Source organism: Cibotium barometz, chromosome 6 (genome assembly GCF_041138505.1).
Source record: "Cibotium barometz isolate CiBa-2024 chromosome 6, ASM4113850v1, whole genome shotgun sequence".
Taxonomy (NCBI): Eukaryota; Viridiplantae; Streptophyta; class Polypodiopsida; order Cyatheales; family Cibotiaceae; genus Cibotium; species Cibotium barometz.
In genome coordinates, this window is record NC_141051.1 from 23,499,549 (window position 1) to 23,524,570 (window position 25,022).

The 25,022-nt window shown below is 42.4% G+C and overlaps 1 protein-coding gene across 1 annotated transcript; it reads left to right on the forward strand.

Annotated features, from left to right (window-relative positions):
• The first annotated feature begins 7,254 nt into the window (after positions 1-7,254).
• On the forward strand, positions 7,255-8,305 carry LOC147637539 (uncharacterized). The gene is made up of 3 exons (XM_086798990.1): positions 7,255-7,575; positions 7,653-7,852; positions 7,945-8,305. The coding sequence occupies exons 1-3, from the start codon at positions 7,297-7,299 to the stop codon at positions 8,303-8,305; spliced, it is 840 nt and encodes a 279-aa protein (XP_086655116.1). The 5' UTR covers positions 7,255-7,296.
• Positions 8,306-25,022: the final 16,717 nt, after the last annotated feature.

Below are 25,022 nucleotides of genomic sequence, written 5' to 3' on the forward strand. Positions count from 1 at the left end.
ATTCCAGAATAACCCAAATCCAAAGAACCTTGGCAACCAGCTTCAGAAGCAACATCACTGTTGGAATCACCCATATCACTCACCCCCTCTAAATCAATCACACATACTTGTGGCCCGTCTGCATATTCATGTACATCATCCTGCTTATAAGCATCATAACCAGATAAGAATGCAGTAATGATAGCATCTTCTTCTTGTCTTAGACCTTCAAACTCTGCAATCATGCTTTCAGCAAGAAGCATTGGTTCCTGCTGTTCTTCACACATATGATACGACACCTGAGGAATACCCTTCAAATGTGTCTCCTCAAGCATAGGCATACATACATCATGTGGTATGATTATAGGACCCTGTATGTCTGCACCCAAGGAAATCAGATTATACTTGCACAGTTCACCCATTGCATCTTTTTGAGGTTGTAGCAAAGCATCACTTTTTGCACTGTGAAGGCCTTGTTGCTCACTAATGGCTTTTTGCAGTCCCAATCTCTACGTACTCTCACCCCAGCGGTTTCACGTCGGGTTCACCAAAGCTGTCGTGACGTGGGCGGTGTCGCTGGGAACACACTGGGTGTCTGGCTGTGAGAGTTGCATCCAAAATCCCGCAAGGAAACAAAACAGTTAGCTCTTCAAGGGACATCACCTCATGGTATTCACATGAAAGATATACATGGCCATCATGGAGCATCAGAGGCTCAACATCCAACAAAACTATAAAATCAAGGCCAACATAGACACCTCATATACATGACCAAACCAACCATCTTATGGTTCCAAAACCCAAGAAAAACCATATGGCACTTGTATGACTATATATACAAAGAGGAAAAAGGTTATTGATCCAGATCCTCACAATTGAGCCATCCTTTAGTCCAACCAGCTAACCTTCACCACCACAAGGTCCTCCACATAACTTGACATGCCGAATTGCAGAGATTAAATGCCAATCCTTGTCCTTTTTTCCATTAAAGCTAAAAAGCTGCAAGCTTGATTCCTGACATAATGTAATATGATCTGAGATTAAAACAAGGAGATTACAATCAAGGTCTCCTTTGATTTCTGCACAAACATGATGGCTTTCTTTGGTGTCATTGTGTTCATGTAGCTCATAAATGACAATTCTACTCAGTAATTGAACTGCCACCCTCTTCTTGTTTTTCTGCAGCGCCTGTGGCTGCAGCTCGCCACTCAAACAGACACGGGGCTCTCTCCCTCTTTCGCCGTGTGACTGCCCAGGCGACTCTCCCCTCTGACCAAAGCGGCCTCCCTGTGTCTATCTGCCCTGTGCAGAGAGTCTTTCCCGTATATCTGCAGCTTCAGCCCGTCCGGTTCCCTTCACACCAGCGGCCCTCAGTCATCCACAGCGCACCGAATACACCCCACCATTAATGTTTCTTTTGGGTCTCTCTTGCAGCTGCGCCAGCGAGTCCCCAGCAGCTCCACATGGCCCTCTGCTCTTCCCTCCTATCCAGTTGCAGCTCCCCTCCTTTCTCCCTGCAGCCCCTCTGATAGGCACCGCCTCCAGTCCCTGGTTGCCTGCAGCGTCCCTCCCACTTTCCAGAGTCTACCCAAGCCATCTTCTTTCCTCCCTCCGTGTTCTTTATCAGGCGGCGTCCTTCCTCTTCGCCAGCTGTCGCCTGTACTCTGCAAACCCACTAGCCAGGCTCTGTCCACGCTGTACCATTCCTCTACTCGATCACCCGAGTGCTTCTGCTTCTAGCCACGCATCAGAGCGCCTTCGGCTGGTCCTCCCTCTTCGCCAGCTGTCGCCTGTACTCTCCAAAACCCCTAGCCAGGCTCTTCCCACTGTCACAAGGACCTGCTTCTCTTTGTTGCAGTCAGTTTGGCGCCCCCCCCAGTTATCGCCTGCAGCTGCCGCTTCCTATTCCCCTCTCGCTTCTCCACCCCCTCTTCTAGATGGCGAGTTGGCAGCCCATTAGGCCTTCACGCCACCTTTCCAGAAGAAGGCCATGTAAATTCTTACTTTATTTTATTTATTTGGAAGAAAAAAAGCACCATGTTATTTCCTTTTCACACCAATCTCATGGCACATGGCCCCCTTTATCTTTTATTGCCCTTGCTTCCACAACCTTCAAACACAACCTTCAGTGCCCACATCATTTGGACACGCACACAATTCAAGATGACTGAGCAGCTGACATCTTCTCCAGCATCTGACCTCTCACCCGACAGGCTGCCAACAAGCTCAAGCCAATACCGTCAACCCTTAACACCTGGCGACGCCCTTAAAAGCAAAACCCTCCACACGCCATACATCCCATATGTACACAGGCACTTAATCCCATGCATCTGGATTTGCATTTAATAGCCTCACATACATGGTTTCACACCATAGACGTGCCGTGGCACGACAGCGTACCCCTTGACTTTTGATATGCTAATTAATTACTGTACTGTGTGTATTTGAGTAGGTTATCTATCTACCAATGGTGCATGACATCAAATGGTGGTACGTCATCCCTATTGCACCACGTTCCAAAGTGATGTATAATACATTCACTGATATGGAGCATATGGAGGATGTAACAAGCCGCAATGAAGATGACGTCGAACATGCCATTGAAGATGTTGTGATCGATGATCAAGAAATAAGAGATGATCATGATAATGAGGATGAGTATGCCATTTCTCATGATCATGAGAATGACCCTACCATTGAGGATGATGGTGATGTTGATGAGGATGATCAGGACATCGATACCATTATCAATGGAGTACAGAATATCGATAGTGGAATAAATTTAATCGTAGCCTTACCAATTGATCAAATGGATATTGATGTTGATCGTTTGGCAAGGATGGATCTTATTGAAGATGAGATCGAACCCTAACCAATCCGTCACTGTATGTTCTAAATTGATGACATTTCTATCATCTCATATGCATGATTTATTTTTGAATATATTTCATTGTTGTAAATGCATGTAGTGGGATTGTGTAATGATGTATACTGTAATGTACTATGAGATGGTTTAAGGAAAATAGTTTTTAATTTTGTAAAGGAATTCAGTTTTTTTTCAGTTTTTCTCTGCCATGCGTGTATTAATCCGTGTATAGTAGCGTGTATTTATCCGTGTACAATAGCGAGTATTACCCCGTGAATATTATCGTGTATTTATGCGTGTATTACTACGTGTATATAAACGCGTTTATACACGCGTTGATAAATGCAAATATACACGCGAGTTTAAATGCAAAAATACACGCGCCCGATTTTATTCAAATACAAGCGCAACCATACACGCGTTCGTAATTTATCGCGTGTATGAAACGCGTGTATGGCAGCATTGTCTTGTAGTGTTATATTTTTTAAATAAAACAAATAACTATTTATATCTTCTTTCCCTTCTCATGATATTCCAAAGTATAACATAATCGGTTTGCATTGTACACAAAGAAACATTTTACTTCATTTGACGAGCTACACAGGTGTACAGGTAATTAGAGATTTAGGCGATCCTATGGTTCATTGACGTTATAGTGAACACACACTCCTTTTGTTTTCTAAAGTATGCAAGTGGGTCCTGTACCTCATCCATTTGAAAATGAGTAAGGATGTGCTTTATAAGGAATATAATTTTAAAATCTTGTATGTGATTGCAAAAAAGGCAGATTTAATGAAGCTTATGAGAAAACAAGGGGCATATTTCCATCTTACTATATATGAAGGGAGAAGAGTTGGTTGACTTTTCTTTGTGCCACATGTCTTCATTTTTAGGCATCTCCTATCTTCTCCCTGTAGGCTCCCCTCGCTAAACTACTTTTTTTTAAATCATAGAAAAAAAATAGATAGAGCATTGTCCAAGAAATCAAAGAGACATTTTACTTTTTAATGGAGAGGAAAAGAGAAAAAAAGAGAGTGATAGCCTAGAAACGAGAAAAAGAGAGAGAGACGTCGAAACGCTTCCAGAAAGGCATTGCATACTCATTAATGAAGAGAGAAAGAGAGTGAGGATGAGAGAGAGAGAGACACAGGATAGAGCCACTGGACTGAAGTGACTAGACAGAGGAGAGTCCTGATTCCTACCCTGCAAACCTCGTCCATTTGAAAATCAAAACCCTGTAATGCCCATTAATGGGTCCACAGAAGACCGCGCCCATTTGAAAATCAAAACCCTAAAACCCCTATCACGCACGCGAAGGAGAGAGGGAATTTTGGGTGCCCAACTGAAGTGTGTTACTATACAAGAGAGGTAGAAAATGTGAAGGAGAAGGAGATCCTTCGCAGCATTGAAGGATGCCCCTCTGCAGCCTTAAGGATGCTTTGGTTGGCGAAGAGAAGTTTGGCCACCGATGGCATGTTATTGGATATGCAGTCGTGTACAAACGGTCGCCTGTGCCGCTCATGCAGGCCACTAATGCCTCGCTAAAGTACTGGCCACACGATGCAGTCCACTTGCAAATCCAAAGAGAGAGAGAGAGGAGAGAGAGAGCGAGAGAGAGAGAGAGAGAGGTGTTTCGTTACCTGCAGTGCGAGAGCATGGCGGGCTTAGCCATTTTAGAGGGAAGTGCTTCCATAGGCGCCCACTCGCTTTTGACCTGTCTGGCAATAAGACTCATAATGTTTGGCCGAGATGTGGGAAATCACCTCAAATGCTGCACCAATCCTATGTGTCCCAAAGCCTTTTGACTAAAAGAGAGGGCTACTAGAGCTTCCTTTCGTTTAAATCTTTATTTTTCTCTCCCTCTCTCTCTCTCTCTCTCCCCCCCCCTCTGTTGAGGTTTCAAAACTTGAAAACACGCATAAAAATTAGCACAGAGAGAGAGAGAGTGTTTACCTTTTGGATGACCATTGCAGCAGCTAAGGCCATGATGTATCGGTCGTCGAATATGTAGGCTCGCTAGTCAGTCGTCGCTCGCTCACCATGCTCATTAGTGTGTCCAAGATAATACGGTGGGACTTCATACCAGTTATACTGCAGTTGACAATCTTGGAATGCTTCACGTCAAACTGTGCATCGCTTGATTCCCCTACTATTTTATGGAGCTCTCATGGAGGCAAGTAACGAAGTCATGGAGGCTTGGATATCGGCCATGCTCTCCACCTTGAACAAATTTTTCATGGCTAAGTCACCACTTGGTAATGTACCGGGATCACTCTCTAAAATGGCTATAGTTAAATTTCGGGGTGGTTGCCAGCGTGGAGTTTTTGGCCAGCTTATGTGGCCAAAAACCAGCGTGGCCACGCTGGCACCTACCGAAATCGCATTGAATGCGGCCAGCGTAGCAGCAGCGTCTTGACGGCCACCGACGGCCACCGACGTCCCTTTGCCTATGCCGTGCTGCACAACGTAACAGCCCAAGCTCCTCTGATCGTAGGAACCCGTTTGCTGTATCTCGTGATTAATCTCCTCCTCGCCTGTCTGATTTATGCACAGCGCATCGAACCGAATGCAGCTCACCCCATCGATCCTCAGCAGCAGCAGAAGGAACTTCAGAAGTTCTTGGTAGCTCTCCCGCTCCTTGAAATTCTCCGATTCGAAGAGGGCTGAACACGGCCGCAACTATCCCGTGTACTAAGCAACAGAGAGAGCAAAAGCCTACTACACTCCCAACATCGCCCGTCCCTCCTCTTCACGTAGGCATGTTGGTGCATGCATATTGGCGGATGCAGGCGTGATTCGTGAAAGTTGCATTTCCCAAGGTTGAGCTCGGGAAAGAGCGGCGCAATAGCAAAAGCATCGAAATATCCCATTAACCCGGCTATCGTCCCCCTCCCAGGTCATTCGACTACAGTAGCAGCAGCGTCTTGACGGCCTCAGTAGCAGCAGCGTCTTGACGGCCACCGACGTCCTCTTCGTCCCCCTCCCAGGTCATTCGACTTCCTAATCTCTTAACCCTACAATCATACAAATTATTGCAAAGGTTGTAATTTTAGGAAGGTCCAGGCAGAAAACCATGTACAATTAAGCTTAATTATACATGTCTTCTGAGCAATTTTAGGCACGCTTACGCGGATATCATGTATAATCAAGCTTAATTATACATGGTTCCTGCCTAAGCCTACCTAAAAGTACAACCTTGCTTAATCGTGTCGAAAGAATTAAGCTCAATCAAAATGAAATTATTGATGTTTAGTGAGTCGAAGAAAGTGATTTTTTTCCCACCCTTTATCGAAAGTATTAATTAATGGACTTTAGTAAATTTACTCACAACTATAGAAATGAAGACTGCGAAGGTCGGCCAGGTTTAAGGTATTTACTTTTACAGCTGCTTCCGTCTTTGCGTGACATTCTTCCTCTGCTTGACTACAGCAGGTTCTCATACCAGGAACTGCATGAAGCAACAGATTCTCACGATGGCCGTAGCTGCTTATTGGGCCTCCGGCAGCCGCCCATAATGCGATTGAGGTAGACTTGGGCACTGGTGGATGCGGCACTAGCTGGTTTATTTTAGCTCATTTAGCAACAATCGATGGGCACCCCTGTTCCCACGCATGGTCTTTTTGATGTTTCCGGAATACAATGGAGACTGGTACACAATGAAAGGTCGAAGTACAAAGTGCAAAGGGAAGCTCGTATTCCATGGGCTCATGTTGGCGAGTTTGTGAACAGAGAAGCACAAAATCCTGACTTCCCTACAACGTTTACGAGGTACTCCCACCATCATCGCACACCAGGCTCGCTAATACGGCCATTCAAGGATTCATGGCTTGAGAGCACCATGTAAGTGTTTATTTTCCATTACCTTATTTAAATGATTAGCATGCAAGGCTTTAGACTTATACCCAATTATCATTGCCAATAGATATTGGTGTGCTTTTGGGACACGTTGTGCTTCCAAACGTGTATGCCATGTGCATGAACAATCGGGTGGAAAAGATGTAGAGTGCAAGAGTAATGTGCATGAAAATGAGCTTGACGATGGGGAGTTACATGGTTTTCCTACCATCAATGAAGACAGCGTAAAAGCCTCTACTAAATTAAATGCCAATTTGATCAAGAAAGGGACTAAGCCAAGGCGGCCACCCAAGGCAGCAGGACAGCGCATTCGAGGGTGTCAATGCCATTTCATGGTGAATCGTCTATACTTGGATCCTAGCATCGCAGTTATATCTTATATTAATCCCTTTCACACAAATAAAGAAGATATCATCTGCCATGGGGAGCCTTGTAAGAATGAGGGAAACACCCTTCTTCTCCTCTCTCCATGGATTTCATTGGAAAAAAAAGTTTGGGTTTCTAACTTGTTGTTCAAGGGCTTTACTCCACAACAAGTTTTCAATGCACACATTCAAAGTTTGCATATACGACAAAGCAAAGAGCCCAAATGTCCAATGGTGAGGGATGACTACTTATTGCTCCAAGATATACTCAATATTGAAAGGAAACATGCTATGGAGACATATCAACTACATGATGATGATGCAGAGAGTACAAGGCGATGGTGTACACAAAATGCGGATATGATATTTGTTTACCAGGAGCAAAATCTTCAAGTACAGAAGGAATTCTTTTTAGGGATCCAAACCCCATGGCAAAGAGAGATTTGTGACAAGTTCGGAAATGGAAATTTGTTGGCTATGGACTCCACATTTGGAACGAACAAGTACAAGGTATGCTTCAATTCTTGTCTGTTTTTTGCCATGTTCAAGTCAAGGTACTTGTACTTACTATACCTAAAATGATGTAGTTCCATTTGTATACAATTCTCGTATTTGACACACATCGCAATGGCATCCCAATTGCGTGGGTTCTTGCCTCAAGTGCCACCTTTGAGGCTGTGCGATATTGGTTGACAAAGTTTCGAGATCGCATGCTTGATCACCATAAATCGTGGCAGCCAAATGCTTTCATGGTGGATGATGCGGAGAGAGAAATTGATGCACTAAGGTAATTTTCCTAACATAATGCATGGTGCTTGGACAATGCTTTATGACCATTGCTTGGATTTGTACCCTCAATACTTGGATTTGTACTCGCAGGGTCGTTTTCAATTTGCCGGTGTACTTGTGCTTGTGGCATGTACGTAGGTGTTGGCTAAAACACCTCATTCGAAAGGTGAAAGATTGGCCAACACGTGCGGCCATGTTTCGGATGCTTGGTAACATCATGAATATGCGGGGAGGGTCCTCGTCTTCATATGAGCTCACCAAGGATGAAGCTAGGGAAATGATATGCAAGTTCAAGGAAGATTTTCAAAGTGAGAAGGAGTTCCTCCACTACTTTGAAATGCAGTGGCAGTATAAAATAGGTGACTATGAGCTATTTTTCTTGCTTCAATGTGTTCCCAATGTGCTATGTTCTCTTATGGTCATATATGCTTACAAGTCTTCATTATGTTAGACATGTGGGTGCGTGCGACAAGGACATTGCCACATTCCAATCAAGACACGAATGGTGCAATCGAGGCGTACCATGGAGTTTTGAAGTACAGATTTCTATGATCTTCTAAGAAAATGGTGGGGCATCGAGTGGATTGGCTTCTTTACAAGCTAACCACAGCTTGTGTACCTCATTATTGGTACATACAAGTTGTGAAGGAAGGTGGATTTAAGAGAAACAATGCCATTGAGAAGGTAGTGGAGAGCTCGCGTGAACGAGCTCTCAAAATTCCAGATGATTATGTGTCATTCATTGGTAGCAACATGAAGGCAGATGCTTATGTCCGAAGCCTCTCCAATCCAAACCAAGTGTACACTGTCTACAACTCAGATTGTCAATGGGCATGTTGTACATGCCATTGGTCCGAGCTTGGCAACATATGCAAGCATCAAATCAAGGTGATGCTCATGGCCGGTGTTCAGGAGCAAGGTATGGTGTCACATTGTGTGAGCATGTATGAAGATAGTGCCTTGGAGATGGTCCCGAGGAGACTACTTGAGATTAAGCCTGATGACCTCAACATCGGAGTGCCACTTGAGGATGATGCGAGCTTGGAGGAAGGGCACAATTGTGAGGCTGCATCTTCAAAGTCTACAAAGAGGTCAAGCTTGAATCATTTACATGACACTTTCCAACAACTTGTGGATTTTGTGCAGGATGATGCCGAGCTTATTCATGAGGCTACCACTAGCATGAAGAAGACACTTGGGCAACTACATACATTGAAAGCACAAAGAGAGGAGGGCATTGAGCTTGCAAAGTCTTTTGTACGAACTAGAGATGGCTTTGGGAATAGCTTGAAGAGAGCAAAGTCTTTCATTGAGAAAGGAATCAACAGGAAGAAGCGCAAAACAATGGATGGCAATCAAGTTGGCACCTCCTTCATTGCTACAGTTAAGGGTAGACGCCCCTCCATGCAAGCCAAATTGGATGCACGTGCAGTTAAAGAGTCGATGCAAGCAACAATCGAGCTAGAGGGCAATGACGCCCAGATTACATGATGGCATCTATATGTATGAATGTATAACCATTGTATCATGAAGCCCATATTACATGAAGGTGGATTTTCAAATCTATATAAGCTCTCTATTGTGATTTACAAATTGTTGTTCTAAGGTTTGGTAATGTACAATGTACGCTCTCTCTATCTCCCTTGTCTACATTCTGAAAATTGAAAACTGATCTGAACCATAAAAATCCTTTTTATAAAAGCCACACTATAACCGTTGCTAACCCCTCTTTTTGTTGTAGTGTATTTGTTAGGATTGATTGAATTTAACAATTAATTGGCTAACTAACGTTGCGTTTGTGAGATACAGACAAAGAGGAGTGTTATCGAAGGCATGCATACACGTGAATTAAAGTTGGCATTGTATAATAAGAAACATGTGCACATTAAAGAATAATTATTTTACCTTGCTCTATAGTAGACTTTAATTTTTTTATATTACCTTACAAGGCTAACTTTCAAGCCTAAAAAAAGTTGTAGTTATCTTCATTTTTGGAAAGCAAGAGTCATATTTGAACTTGTAAAAGATAAGACATGCAACCTCTCACTCTCTCTCTCAAGCCCTCTCTCTCTCTCTCTCTCTCTCTCTCTCTCTCTCTCTCTCTCTCTCTCTCTCTCTCTCTCTCTCTCTCTCCCCCCTCGCCCCAACCTTCCTCTTGTTCCATTCACCCCAACCTTCCTCTCTCTCCCTTGCCCCGGCCTCCCTCTCCCTCTCATCGAAGTTGGAGTGGCGACGATCTAGAAGGCTCTAGACTTTTCCATTTGCACTCACCACTTTAATTACACTCCCTAGCTTAAATTTTTTTTTCTAAGGTTCACGCTTTGGTGAACTATTTAATTAATAAAAAACTAGTTAGCACCATACTCATGATCTATAGTGCCTATGTTTGTTTGTTATAGTAAACCAACACCCAAGATTGTCACCTTTTACTTTGTATCGTACTATTGTCTATACATGCACATTATTGCACATCATGTTGAGAGTAACAAAGTTAATCATGACTTTGCATTTTCAAATCTAAATCATTTCTTTATTCCACCAAAATGAATTCATTATTCCACAAAAGAAAATCCAGTAGGGTGGGGGCTAAGTGGTTTACATGTGTACATTGACAGCCACCTGAGGGTATGGTTCTAATTCAAAGCTATGCATGTACATAGCTATGAGGGGCTGTAAATTGAAAGTTAAGCATGCAAATCAATACAAAATTATTGGGAGACTACGATTATTTATTATGATCCAATAAATTAAGGAGAAAATAGGGCCTGACAGCCACCTGAGGGTAAGGTTCTAATTCAAAGCTATGCATGTACATAGCTATGAGGGGCTGTAAATTGAAAGTTAAGCATGCAAATCAATACAAAATTATTGGGAGACTATGATTATTTATTATGGTCCAATAAATTAAGGAGAAAATAGGGCCTATGGAAGGATGACTATTTTGGCTGGCGAAGAACCCTTGTGCTTTGGGTTGTGGCTGACGGGCAGGCTGTAATCAGCTAATGACGCGTCCGTGTTAATTAGTCCTCTAATTGACGCCACATGAAGGCTCTGATCACAAGAAAAAAATAAAACGTCGGGTGATAAGCGGTGGCCGTCGGTGGCCGTCAAGACGCTGCTGCTACGCTGGCCGCATTCAATGCGATATTGGTAGGTGCCAGCGGGTAGGTGCCAGCGTGGCCACGCTGGTTTTTGGCCACATAAGCTGGCCAAAAACTCCACGCTCGCAACCACCCCGAAATTTAACTATAGCCTTCCAAAACCTTCCGAATCATGACCTTTCTAGCATGTTCATCTAGTAGAGGGTTCCCATAGGTACTCTTACAAAACCATCCCAATCATGACCATGAAAATTTTCTTTGTGCATGTTCATGTGCTTCCTACACTCTCCTTTATGTGTGTAGGTTGGAAAATCGATGGGGTGGTGGAAGACAGAGGAGTAGCAACATTGTAGCGCAGACACATACAAGGAGAAGGGTGTGAGAAGGGAAGCGTCATCTCTTTGGTTACTCCACTTTGTTTTTGGATTGCACAACCTTCCTCTTTGTTTTTGGATAGTTTATAAATAGCACATCCACCCAAAAAAAAAGAACATTAGCATTTCCTACATTAGTAATAGTGGTTGGGCCAACCTGGAAAAGGAATTTTTTAATTTTCTCCACGTTTTGTTTTATACAAAAAAAACTGCTAAGGGGGTAGCATTACAAGAAATGCAACCCAAAAAGGTTATGTGTGTGTTCGTATATATTTATATACATACATACATATATATATATATATGTTTGCATATTTATGCATATGTATGATCACAAATAAGTAACAGATTATATATTTGACTGTGTGTTTATCTGTTTAAGATATGCTCATGATGAAAAAGATGGTGTTTTCGTGTTTGAATACAATGGTTCTCTAACAAAATTGTATTAACAATTATTTGCACAAGCTAGAATTTAAAATCATCCATTAGTAACTATTGAACCATGAAAAGATTCTTTAAAAAATGTAGGAGTGAGGAGATAGAAAAAAATATAATGAGGAACTGTTAGTTCAAATTTTAGTTCTTCACATATGAGGCGTAAATATTTGTGTGTGTGTGTGTGTGTGTGTGTGTGTGTGTGTGTGTGTGTGTGTGTGTGTGTGTGTGTGTGTGTGTGTGTGTGTGTGTGTGTGTGTGTGTGTGTGTGTGAGAGAGAGAGAGAGAGAGAGAGAGAGAGCTTCGTTTGGTGTGAGCATGTAGAGAATTGAATGATTTGACCAGTAACAGTAGTTGGTTCCAAAGTTTGCATTCATGCTCTTATTATTTGTCCATATGTGGTCTATAGTTGATTGGTGCAATGTGGTTGGCAATGTAATTTGTTGTGTCATGTTGTGAGTAGTCAAGAAAGATGTGAGAAATGCATATGTATTTGTTGGCTTTAGTGCATCAATGTTGAAATCAACGATGAGGACAATTTAGTGTTGCATGCTGAATTTTTGGAAGATGACTTGTAGTAGTCGATGAAGACCACGAGGAGATGAGGTCAGTGTGATCGTTGCTATTTGAATGTGTTTGTTGGTATGGTCAATGAAATGAGCAGCAAATGCCCCTACTAAAACCCTCCATTAAAATGTTTTGGCGTGTGAAGGAAGCTCTCCCAAAGTCTCCTACATCTAGCTATCCAACATTTATCACCCCATTTGACTCTCCATATCTTATTAAATTCTAGGAAATTCTTCTTTCCTTACATTAGCAATAAATGTCCTTGGTTTTTTCACCCCTAAGGGGACTCCATCAACCCAACCCGAATCATCCATATGATCGTTGAAAAGGTTGTGTTGATTTGTAGAGAAGTCAAAGTCAATTTACTAAGCACTTGCCTCAAGGAATCCTTGTCAACCCTCTATACTACTCCAAACATCACGGCTTAGCGATTGGCATTCCTCTAGCCAAGAAAGGGACCAGCCCAAAAGCCACCACCTATCTGATCCCCCCCGATTACTATCTTCTGGCTTACTGGGTATTGAGGAGTGATAGGGGGGTTAAACAAGGGCAACCACCATACATTATATGTTAGAAGGGAGTCTCCTGTAAACCTTGATGATCCTTGCAGCTTATCTAGATGTTTCATGCTCCCCTTCGAATCATTCACTAAAAACCTAGCATAAGGCATGCCTTTGCAAAGAACCATCGTATGGGAGAAAATCTTGTCTATCCAGGTCACGTGAGCCCATTCCACTTGCCATGACACCTTAGATTCATGAACTCGATGAGTTCCTTAAGCATAATAGCCCATGGCTGAGACTGACAAAGAAAGCTCCCCCTAACAGCCTCACCAACCTAGCGATGGCATGTGCCTCCATATCCAAGATACCTTGCATGCTTGCCCTCTTGGGCCTACAAACCTTTTCCCATGCCAAGAAAGAGCATGGCATGTTACCTTGTTTGTTCTTCCATAAAAGGGTCTTTGCATATCCAAGGGCTCTCCTCCAATGGAAATCTTTCAGATCAATGAAATGGGTGTAAAATGCAACCCAAGTTAACATATCTTTATGAGCTTTGGATAGCAATTAATGTTTTTTGGTGGCAAGGTATTATTGGCTTCTCCAATGGACTGGATATAGACTCATAAAGAAGAAAAATACTTGGTACATTTTTTAAATAAAACAAATAACTATTTATATCTTCGTTCCCTTTTCTCATGATATTCCAAAGTATAACATAATCGGTTTGCATTGTACACAAAGAATCATTTTAGCTCATTTGACGAGCTACACAGGTGTACAGGTAATTAGAGATTCAGGCGATCCTATGGTTCATAGAGGTTATATGTGAACATACACTCCTTCTGTTTTCTAAAGTGTGCAAGTGGGTCCTATACCTCATCCATTTGAAAATGAGTAAGGATGTGCTTTATAAGGAATATAATTTTAAAATCCTGTATGTGATTGCAAAAAAGGCAGATTTAATGAAGCTTATGAGAAAACAAGGGGCCTATTTCCATCTTACTATATATGAAGTGAGAAGAGTTGGTTGACTTTTCTTTGTGCCACATGTCTTCATTTTTAGGCATCTCCTATCTTCTCCCTATAGGCTCTCCTCGCTAAACTACTTTTTTTTAAATCATAGAAAAAAAATAGATAGAGCAAGAGGCATTGTCCAAGAAATCAAAGAGACATTTTACTTTTTAATGGAGAGGAAAAGAGAAAAAAAGAGAGTGATAGCCTAAAAACGAGAAAAAGAGAGAGAGACGTCGAAACGCTTCCACAGAGGCATTGCATACTCATTAATGAAGAGAGAAAGAGAGTGAGGATGAAGAGAGAGAGAGAGAGAGAGAGAGAGAGAGGATAGAGCCACTGGATTGAAGTGACTAGATAGAGGAGAGTCCTGATTACTGCCCTGCAAACCTCGTCCATTTGAAAATCAAAACCCTGTAATTCCCATTATTGTGTCCACAGAAGACCGCGCCCATTTGAAAATCAAAACCCTAAAATCCCTATCACGCACGCTGTCGTGCCATGGCACGTCTATGGTGTGAAACCATGCATATGAGACTATCAAATGCAAATCTAGATGCATGGGGTTAAGTGCTATGACGAGTCATTATATGATGCCATGTACATATGTTCATATTGTAGATGAGGTTCAATAAGATGAGCTGAGGCTGAGTCAGGTCTCGAAGCTTTTGTATGTGAGTGTGGTGGTGATGGTTCTGCTGTTACTCGGACCTCATGGTATCTTCTTTATGGTATCAATGGGCCGAGTCAGTGAATACCTCTTATGGGAGTGCAATTATGAGGGCATGCCAATGCACAAGGGAATGCATTTACGAAGACATGGAGATATATTTGAGTGAACAATTGGGGGATTCTACAAATCACATGGTCGATATGATGACACTATAAACCATGGAGGCATCAAGAGCAATGGAGATCCAATGGAGCATTAGAGTGCCGAAGTCTTTATCGGATGCAGGAGACACAATTGGATGATCAACCTTGTATTGGAAAGCTTGCCTTGATGCCAATGTTAGGAGCATCACATACCTTACTGAATGTAGATTATAATAAGAGATATTATGAGGACAGCTTGCGTGGCATCAAAAAGGAGAAATAATCGAAAGCAATAAAAAAGGAAAGGTGGCGCATGAGTATTTTCGAAGAGGGGAAATGCGTGAAGATAGCTGCAAAAGGTGATGGGGCGCCGAACTCCTTGCGGGAAAGTTAGGAAAAACCAGAGTGTGGGGGGGGGCGCATATCAAAAAGGGGTCTGCAGAAAAAAGAGCGAACCAGTCCGCCAACTAACCAGAGTGAATAAAATCGAGGAGGCCATTACTGTTCATGGCATGTAGGAGTTAGAATTAAAGAGCTAATTGAGTGTTATCCAGTGATGGGATTTTCAACAAATACATGTTTTCTGCCCTTCGCGGCCTGCAGCAAAGCGTCGTATGGGAGTTAATAAAAATCAAGTGAAAATCGCCTTGCTACCTTCAGATAAGTGATGATTTAATTTTACTTTATTTCACTATCCTACCTACCTACGATTTGAAAAATTGTAAAAGTCAATAAACCTTTAAAGGTTTTGTAAATCAAGAAGGACTTGATATGAAGAGTTGTGATATTAATGCATCAAAATACGTGGAATCAAAGTATCAGAAAATGCAGCAAGGATTCTGGTAAATTTGATTTTGTTTCTACCCTAGTGGATCTGGAATGCAAGTCATGGAATTTCTTAAAATCATGTGAGCATGTTATAGTTATGCCATATATCGTCTTTTGTTTGTGAGTTGTTGGAATTTAAAGGCAGGCTTTCAGGTGATAAAGAACATCATGAGATGATGGAATTGATGACACTGGATGTATGGAATGTAAATGGTCACATGTATGTTGGAAATATTTGAAGGTTATGTTATGCCTACATGTGATTGGTTTGAGGGATTTGGAAAGAGGAGCCAGTGAATCTATGCTTGGAAAGGGACAAGCACTTGGTACACAATTTGTGTGCAATCATCAAGCTGAATTTAGAAATGTTTTGAAGTGAATTGGCACATGTACATGTCAACAAAAATGGTGATGTCTTACGCTCCTTGAGGAGCTATCTATTTTGTTTCCTTGCTGGGATTTTGGAAGCCACTCTCACAGCAAGAAGTCTCGTACTTTCCCAGTGACACCACCCACGTCACGACAGCCCTTTGGTGAACCCGACGTGAAACTGCTGGGGTGAGAGTGTGGTGAAATATACAGGGAAGCTATGGCTGAGAATTCTGAGGGTCAAGGGGTTCATTTTGACCCCGGAGTTATGCAGATGTTTCAGATGTTTACTATGTACATGCAACAGCAGCAAGCTGCTGAGAGGGGACAAATTTCCACGACCAAAGCACTGCAATCAATTGTGAAAAAGGTGGATCAATTTGATGGAAAGGATATCACAAAGTACCTATGCAATTACATAAAGGAAATGGAGCTAAACAGGGTGACTGAGGAGGATATGGTTAGAAGCTTTGAGCTAGTATGTGTTCCTGAAATAAGAGAGCGCATAAGAGGATTGCAGACAGCACATGGTGGCAGAAATTGGGAGGAGTTTAAGCTTGCTTTAAAGGACGAATATTTCATGGAGGATTCCGAGCGAGTGACCAAACGAACTTTCTTGGAATGGGTCACAAAACCCAAAATGGGAATTTCTGCCACAGAGCTGCTAAGAGAGTTTGAGAAGCGCCATGCCCAGCTGTCAAGGATAGAGCGCACAACTTTGGACAGAGAAAAAACAGAGCTCTTCTTACAAGCAGTTGGGAAAGATCTCCAAGAGAAACTGGAAATCCTCCTTGAGGATAAGGATACAGAGCAGGGACTAAAGAGTGATTGGAATGATGTTGAGGATGCGGTCACCATGCTAGCAAAGCGGCAACGAAGGAGGGATAAAATGGTGATGAGCTTCGGCAACTCCTATGACTAATGTTATCCCTGAGAATCTACCAAAACCAGCTGCTACAATCCCAAAGGTAGAAGGGCCGATGGATGAGCTTATTAAGGGTATGCGAGACCTAAAATTGAAGATGTCCAGGATTGAAGAAAAGGGGCTACCATTAGGGCAGGCCTCTATGCAAAGGCCTCAAAGCAAAGAAGGGTTTACATACAGATGCATATGGTGTGATGACCCAGAACATGCAAAGAAAGATTGTGCTAGCTATAAAGAAGCCCTTAAAAATCAACTTGTGTTTTTCAAAGATGGGAAAATCCACCTTACAGAGACTGGTCTTCCATTGAGTACAAATTTTGGGAAAGGAGGGATGAAAAAGCTGGTTGAGGATATGGCTGCTAGTCATGCCATCTCTATGGTTGAGGCAGCAACCTATGGATTAAAGGCTGGTCAATCAAAGCAGGGATCTGAGAATGATGAAGATTATGAGAATGAAAATTTTTGGCCATTAACAATGGAATTAATTGCGTCAAAGAAGGTGTCAAAGCAAGCTTTGCATGAGGCAGGTGACTGTATACGTCTTGAGACTGGCTGGGAGGAGCCTGTGGATTCTTTATCTGTTCATGCCTACATTGCTAAATGCCAAAATAATGAGGCACAGGTAGAGGAGAAGCGTAAAAGGGAAAATGAGGAAGGAGGGCCATCAAAAAGAGTTACACGTGGAAGTGAAAAGAAGGCTCCTGGGCCATCACATATGCCTCCACTGCATAGCAGACCTCCACAGGAAGTATCAATGGAAGAAGTGCCAGCAAAAATGAAGCATGAGAAGGAGAAGGGTAAAGGGAAAAGTCCACTCTACAAGCTTCAATCTGATATTGAAGCTGCACAACAGATCTCAAAAAGGTGCTTGAAGAGAGGATTCTAAACAGCAGGGTGGAATTTACACTAGTTGGGGATTGCAAAGAAAGAATTTCATGATGAGATAATTGATATTATACGAAGGAAAAGGCAGTCCATAATTGAATCTATTCCATCACAAAGGGAGGCAAGCACTTCCAAGACTCATGGAGTACAGGTACAGCAAAAGGAAGAGAGAGAAAATGTGGTGGAATGTAATCACTCTGCTGATGGGGCACGACAAGTGCGCTTTGTGGAAGAGGACGATGAAAAAGAAGTTCTTACAAAGAGTCATTACTCCAGGAGCCATTGGGCAAGAGCAACCACTGAAACCCTTGTCAAGATAGGTGATTTGGAAGAGCCATATGTTGCTCTAATCGATCATGGGTCTGAAATAAATCTTATGGCTAAAATTCTCTACAACAAATGTAAGTGGCCAATGGATGTAGATCATGGGTGGATGATTAAAGCAGCTAATAACTCATCTAGAGAGCTCTATGCAGCATGTCCAAATGTAAGGGTAACTATAGGGGATGTGAAAGATGATCAGAACTTCTTTGTTCAGGATATGTCATCGTATCCCCTCATCCTTGGGCAACCCTACATTACAGCTGTGAGGATGGAAACAAAGGTTTTGGATGATGGCTCGGCATATGCAAGAATAAGGAGTAAAGATGGCAAGAAAGCTGTTCAGTTCTTGACAGTTTGCATTAACCATGAAAGGAATCGTGAGTCTCTTCGAGCACAGTCACTCCCAAAGATAAATAGAGAATTCATGAATTACAGGGAGATGAGGGATTTTGGCCAGGTGCCATTGTAAAGCGGGATTCCAATGGTACAAGGAAAAATGAATTCTCGCAGGACTCAATCAATGTAAATAACTTTTCAGCAAATTTTCAGGGATTCTCTAGCTATGGGTCACTGGTCTTTGTAAAAAGCAAGGATTTAAAGCGTGGCATGCGTAGACATGTACAAAATGAACAAAAAAGTCTTGAGCAGTGTGGTCTTTTGGAGAAGAATGAGTTTATTTCAGGGGTGCTTGATGAGGTGTCATTTGTAGATACTATGGATGTGCTTTTTGATATGGGAAGAGCATGCTTACAGGGTGGAAATGAGATGATAGAGGTGTCATCTGTGGAGATGTATGATATAATCCGGGAATTTGAGGGGGTGGAATGTAAAAACATGAATTGTGAGATGGATGCTCATGTTGATACAAAGTACAAAACAGTTGCAAAGAAGGTGAAACCAGTTGCCTTGCCTTTGCCACCAGGAAGCAAGGAGAAGATAGATGAAGCTTCTATGCAACCAAATCTCAGAGATCCGAAGAAAATTGGGCATAAGTTTACACAGGAAACTTTAAAAGAGCTGAAGATTGGTGAAAGGGATTTTCTGTTGCCAGTTGAAAGGGAATGCTTTGAGGAGATGCTTGTAAAACATGGGAAAGCCTTTGCTTTTCAGCCGCATGAAATAGGCTGTGTTGATCCAAGTGTAATAGCACCAATGGTGATCTTTACTGTTCCACATGTGCCCTGGAATCTGCGGCCAATTCCAGTACCAAAGGCTCTCTTGCCAAAGCTGATGGAATTACTAAAAGAAAAGATCAGGATGGGAATCTTGGAGCCATCATGCGCTCCATATTCCAACAGATGGTTTACTGTGCCAAAGAAAAATGGGACATTGCGCTTTATTCAAGACATGCAACCTGTAAACAAAGTCACAATCAGGAATGTGGGAGCAGGTCCGATTGTGGATGAGTTTGCAGAAGCATTTGCAGGGAAAGCTATATACTCTATGGGTGATCTGTATTCGGGATATGATCAGTTCCAGCTGGATATACAAAGCAGGGACTTGACCACAATGAGAACTCCTTTGGGATTAGTAAGGATATGTACCTTACCACAGGGAGCCACCAACTCAGTGGCACATATGATGAATGGAATGAATAAAGTCTTACGAGACTTCATACCACAAATAACTATGCCATTTCTGGATGATGTGCCAATAAAAGGCTGTGATGAGAAAGACAAAGATGGGGATTTGGATTCAAAGGGGTGCCGCAAGTTTGTGGCAAATCATATAAAGGATTGTGATATGATTCTATCCAGGCTTGAAGAAGTGAATCTTACTTTGTCTGGACTGAAATCAGTGTTTGGGGTTGGTGAAGTGCTAATAGTGGGACATCTTTGTAGTACTAATGGACGCCGACCTTGTCCGGCCAAGATAGATGCAATACAAAGAATGAAAGAGATATGCATTAATGTTACAGAGCTGAGGAGATTTCTTGGCGCATGTGTCTTTTATGTTATTTGGATCCCACATTATGCGCATGTAGCAGATCCTCTTTATCAACTCTTGAGGAAAAATCAAAAATTTTTGTGGAATGTAGCACATACTAAAGCTATGCGGAAGCTGAAATATCTGCTTCAATCATCACCTACTCTAAGGAAGGCAGATTATGAGTGTGGTAGGCCTGTGATTGTTACAATTGACACTAGTCCTACTGAGATAGGATGGGCAGTAGGGCAAGATGATGAGGATGATCACAGGTATGTAATCAGATTTGGAGCAAAGGTATTAAGCTTTCGACAACGAAAGTATCCACAGATCAACAGAGAGTTATGGGGAATAGTCACTGCTCTAAAATGTGAAAAAGAATATCTTATTGGGGCATCTGTACTTGTGGAAACTGATTGCTTGCCACTTCTTGGGATGATAGCAAGTTGTACCACTCCAGATATTGCTATGCTTAGGTGGATTGCCTATATCAAGTCACTAAATCCTGAGTTTGAGCATATTGCGGGAAAAGATAATCCAGTTGCAGATATGCTATCAAGAGCCAGGTATGAAGATGAAAAAGAGATGATTAGTGACATTGATGATGTGGGTACAAAGTTCTACACTACTGCATATGCAAAGGGGGACCATATTTGCCTATCAAATGCACTTGAGTCTTTTACTGAGGAAATGTATGAAGGAGATTGGTTGCTTATTGGTCAATACTTGAGCACTCTGACAAGACAGGAAAATTGGTCTGACTCAGAATTTAAGAGGATCCGCAGAAAAGCATATGGTTATTTTCTAAAGGATGGGTACCTCTGGAAGCATCCTAAGCAGAGGAATGCTATGCCACAGAGAGTCATATGTGATAAAGAGACTCAAGGGAAGCTTGTGAAAGAATTCCATGAGAGTCTCTGGGCTGGACATCGAAGTTTGTGGGCCACCTTTACCAAAATAAAGGAAAAATATTGGTGGAAAGGAATGTACAAGGATATTTCCCAATATGTGGAAACATGCATGGTATGCCAAATGTACTCAAATGTGCGGCATCGTGATGGCTTGCAACCAACCTACCCACCTGCCATGCACTACAAATGGGTAGTGGATCTAGTTACAATGCCTTTTGGAATTTGGCAGATGCGGTACATAGCACTTGCAAGAGAAGATTTGACAAATCAGGTAGAAGGGCTTGCTCTTAGAACAAAGAGTACGGAAACAGTATGCAAATTTCTCTTGGAAGATGTGATTTGTCGGTATGGTTGTGTTGGGAAAATAACAGCTGATAGAAGCAAGGGAATTCTTCTCTAGAATTGGCATCAAACTGTCCCTAACATGTGCTTACAATCCTGAGGGCAATGGTAAAAGTGAGCGAGGACATCCTCCAATCATTAAAGCTTTGGCTAAGGCATGCAGAGAAAGAATGCGAGAGTGGCCAAGGCTGCTACCATATGCTTTGTGGGCTGACCGTACAACTCATAGCTCAGTGACAGGATACATGCCTGCAGAATTAATGTATGGTCAGAAGCCAGTAATGCCAGTTGAAGAAGTAGTTCCAACTTGGAATGTATTGCCCTGGATGGAAGGATTGAGCAGGGAAGACCTCCTTGCATTGCGAATAAGGCAGTTGGAGAGGAGGCCTGAAGATGTAGAGCTTGCTAAAGCTCGCTTGAAAGATGCAAGGTTGAAAAATAAAGAAAGATTTGATAGAAGACACAGACTCCGGCCAAAACCTATTGAAGAAGGTGATTGGGTCCTAATGTATGATAGTAGCCTTGACAACCAATTCACTGTTCAAAGAAAATTTGCAAAAAGATGGTTTGGCCCTTACATTGTCAAGCATGTGCATGGAAATGCCACGTATACCCTGTGTGAGCTTGATGGAACAGAGATAAAGAATCTTGTAGAGCAGGCAAAAGGATCAAGGTGTTTAAAAGAAGGCTTGACAGAAATCCTTTTGATTCACAGGGAACTCAGGATGACAGGCTTGATAGTGAAAACATGGATATGGCCGAAGAGGACGAGAATGATTTTCCTAACAATGTAGAAGATGAAGACGACATCCAGTTATATGTGGATCTTGATGATGATTTGGCACATACCAGAGGATGTGCAGGTTTAGAGGGGGTGGATGTCGTGCCATGGCACGTCTATGGTGTGAAACCATGCATATGAGACTATCAAATGCAAATCTAGATGCATGGGGTTAAGTGCTATGACGAGTCATTATATGATGCCATGTACATATGTTCATATTGTAGATGAGGTTCAATAAGATGAGCTGAGGCTGAGTCAGGTCTCGAAGCTTTTGTATGTGAGTGTGGTGGTGATGGTTCTGCTGTTACTCGTCGGACCTCATGGTATCTTCTTTATGGTATCGATGGGCCGAGTCAGTGAATACCTCTTATGGGAGTGCAAACATGAGGGCATGCCAATGCACAAGGGAATGCATTTACGAAGACATGGAGATATATTTGAGTGAACAATTGGGGGATTCTACAAATCACATGGTCGATATGATGACACTATAAACCATGGAGGCATCAAGAGCAATGGAGATCCAATGGAGCATTAGAGTGCCGAAGTCTTTATCGGATGCGGGAGACACAATTGGATGATCAACCTTGTATTGGAAAGCTTGCCTTGATGCCAATGTTAGGAGCATCACATACCTTACTGAATGTAGATTATAATAAGAGATATTATGAGGACAGCTTGCGTGGCATCAAAAAGGAGAAATAATCGAAAGCAATAAAAAAGGAAAGGTGGCGCATGAGTATTTTCGAAGAGGGGAAATGCGTGAAGATAGCTGCAAAAGGTGATGGGGCGCCGAACTCCTTGCAGGAAAGTAAGGAAAAACCAGAGTGTGGGGGGGGAGCGCATATCAAAAAGGGGTCTGCAGAAAAAAGAGCGAACCAGTCCGCCAACTAACCAGAGTGAATAAAATCGAGGAGGCCATTACTGTTCATGGCATATAGGAGTTAGAATTAAAGAGCTAATTGAGTGTTATCCAGTGATGGGATTCTCAACAAATACATGTTTTCTGCCCTTCACGGCCTGCAGCAAAGCATCGTATGGGAGTTAATAAAAATCAAGTGAAAATCGCCTTGCTACCTTCAGATAAGTGATGATTTAATTTTACTTTATTTCACTATCCTACCTACCTACGATTTGAAAATTTGTAAAAGTCAATAAACCTTTAAAGGTTTTGTAAATCAAGAAGGACTTGATATGAAGAGTTGTGATATTAATGCATCAAAATACGTGGAATCAAAGTATCAAAAAATGCAGCAAGGATTCTGGTAAATTTGATTTTGTTTCTACCCTAGTGGATCTGGAATGCAAGTCATGGAATTTCTTAAAATCATGTGAGCATGTTATAGTTATGCCATATATCGTCTTTTGTTTGTGAGTTGTTGGAATTTAAAGGCAGGCTTTCAGGTGATAAAGAACATCATGAGATGATGGAATTGATGACACTGGATGTATGGAATGTAAATGGTCACATGTATGTTGGAAATATTTGAAGGTTATATTATGCCTACATGTGATTGGTTTGAGGGATTTGGAAAGAGGAGCCAGTGAATCTATGCTTGGAAAGGGACAAGCACTTGGTACACAATTTGTGTGCAATCATCAAGCTGAATTTGGAAATGTTTTGAAGTGAATTGGCACATGTACATGTCAACAAAAATGGTGATGTCTTACGCTCCTTGAGGAGCTATCTATTTTGTTTCTTTGCTGGGATTTTGGAAGCCACTCTCACAGCAAGAAGTCTCGTACTTTCCCAGCGACACCGCCCACGTCACGACAACGCGAAGGAGAGAGGGATCTTTATCACACACGCGAAGGAGAGAGGAAATTTTGGGTGCCCAAATGAAGTGTGTTACTACTACAAGAGAGGTAGAAAATGTGAAGGAGAAGGACATCCTTTGCAGCATTGAAGGATGCCCCTTTGCAGCCTTAAGGATGATGTGGTTGGCGAAGAGAAGTTTGGCCACCGATGGCATGTTATTGGATATGCAGTCGTGTACAAACGATCGCCCGTGCCGCTCATGCGGGCCACCAATGCCTCGCTAAAGTACTGGCCACGCGATGCAGTCCACTTGCAAATCCAGAGAGAGAGAGAGAGAGAGAGAGAGAGAGAGAGAGAGGTTTCATTACGCAGTGCGAGAGCATGGCGGGCTTAGCCATTTTAGAGAGTGATCCCGGTACATTACCAAGTGGTGACTTAGCCATGAAAAATTTGTTCAAGGTGGAGAGCATGGCCGATATCCAAGCCTCCATGACTTCGTTACTTGCCTCCATGAGAGCTCCATAAAATAGTAGGGGAATCAAGCGATGCACAGTTTAACGTGAAGCGTTCCAAGATTGTCAACTACACTATAAGTGGTATGAAGTCCCATCGTGTTATCTTGGACACACTAATGAGCATGGTGAGCGAGTGACTAGTGAGCCTACATATTAGACGACCGATACATCATGGCCTCAGCTCTACTGCAATGGTCATCTAAAAGGTAAACACACTCTCTCTCTCTCTGTGCTGATTTTTATGCGTGTTTTCAAGTTTTGAAACCTCAACAGAGGAGAGGGGAGGGAGAGAGAGGGAGGAAGAGAGAGAGAGAGAGAGAGAGAGAGAGAGAGAGAGAGAGAGAGAGAACAAAAAATAGAGATTTAAACGAAAGGAAGCCCTAGTAGCCCTCTCTTTTAGTCAAAAGGCTTTGGGACACATAGGATTGGTGCAGCAATTGAGGTGATTTCCCACATCTCCGCCAAACATTATGAGTCTTATTGCAAGACAGGTCAAAAGCGAGTGGGCGCCCATGGAAGCACTTCTAAAACCTTCCGAATCATGACCTTTCTAGCATGTTCATCTAGTAGAGGGTTCCCATAGGTACTCTTACAAAACCATCCCAATCATGACCATGAAAATTTTCTTTGTGCATGTTCATGTGCTTCCTACACTCTCCTTACCTCGTCCATTTGAAAGTCAAAACCCTGTAATGCCTATTAATGAGTCCACAGAAGACCGCGCCCATTTGAAAATCAAAACCCTAAAACCCCTATCACGCACACGAAGGAGAGAGATAATTTTTATCAC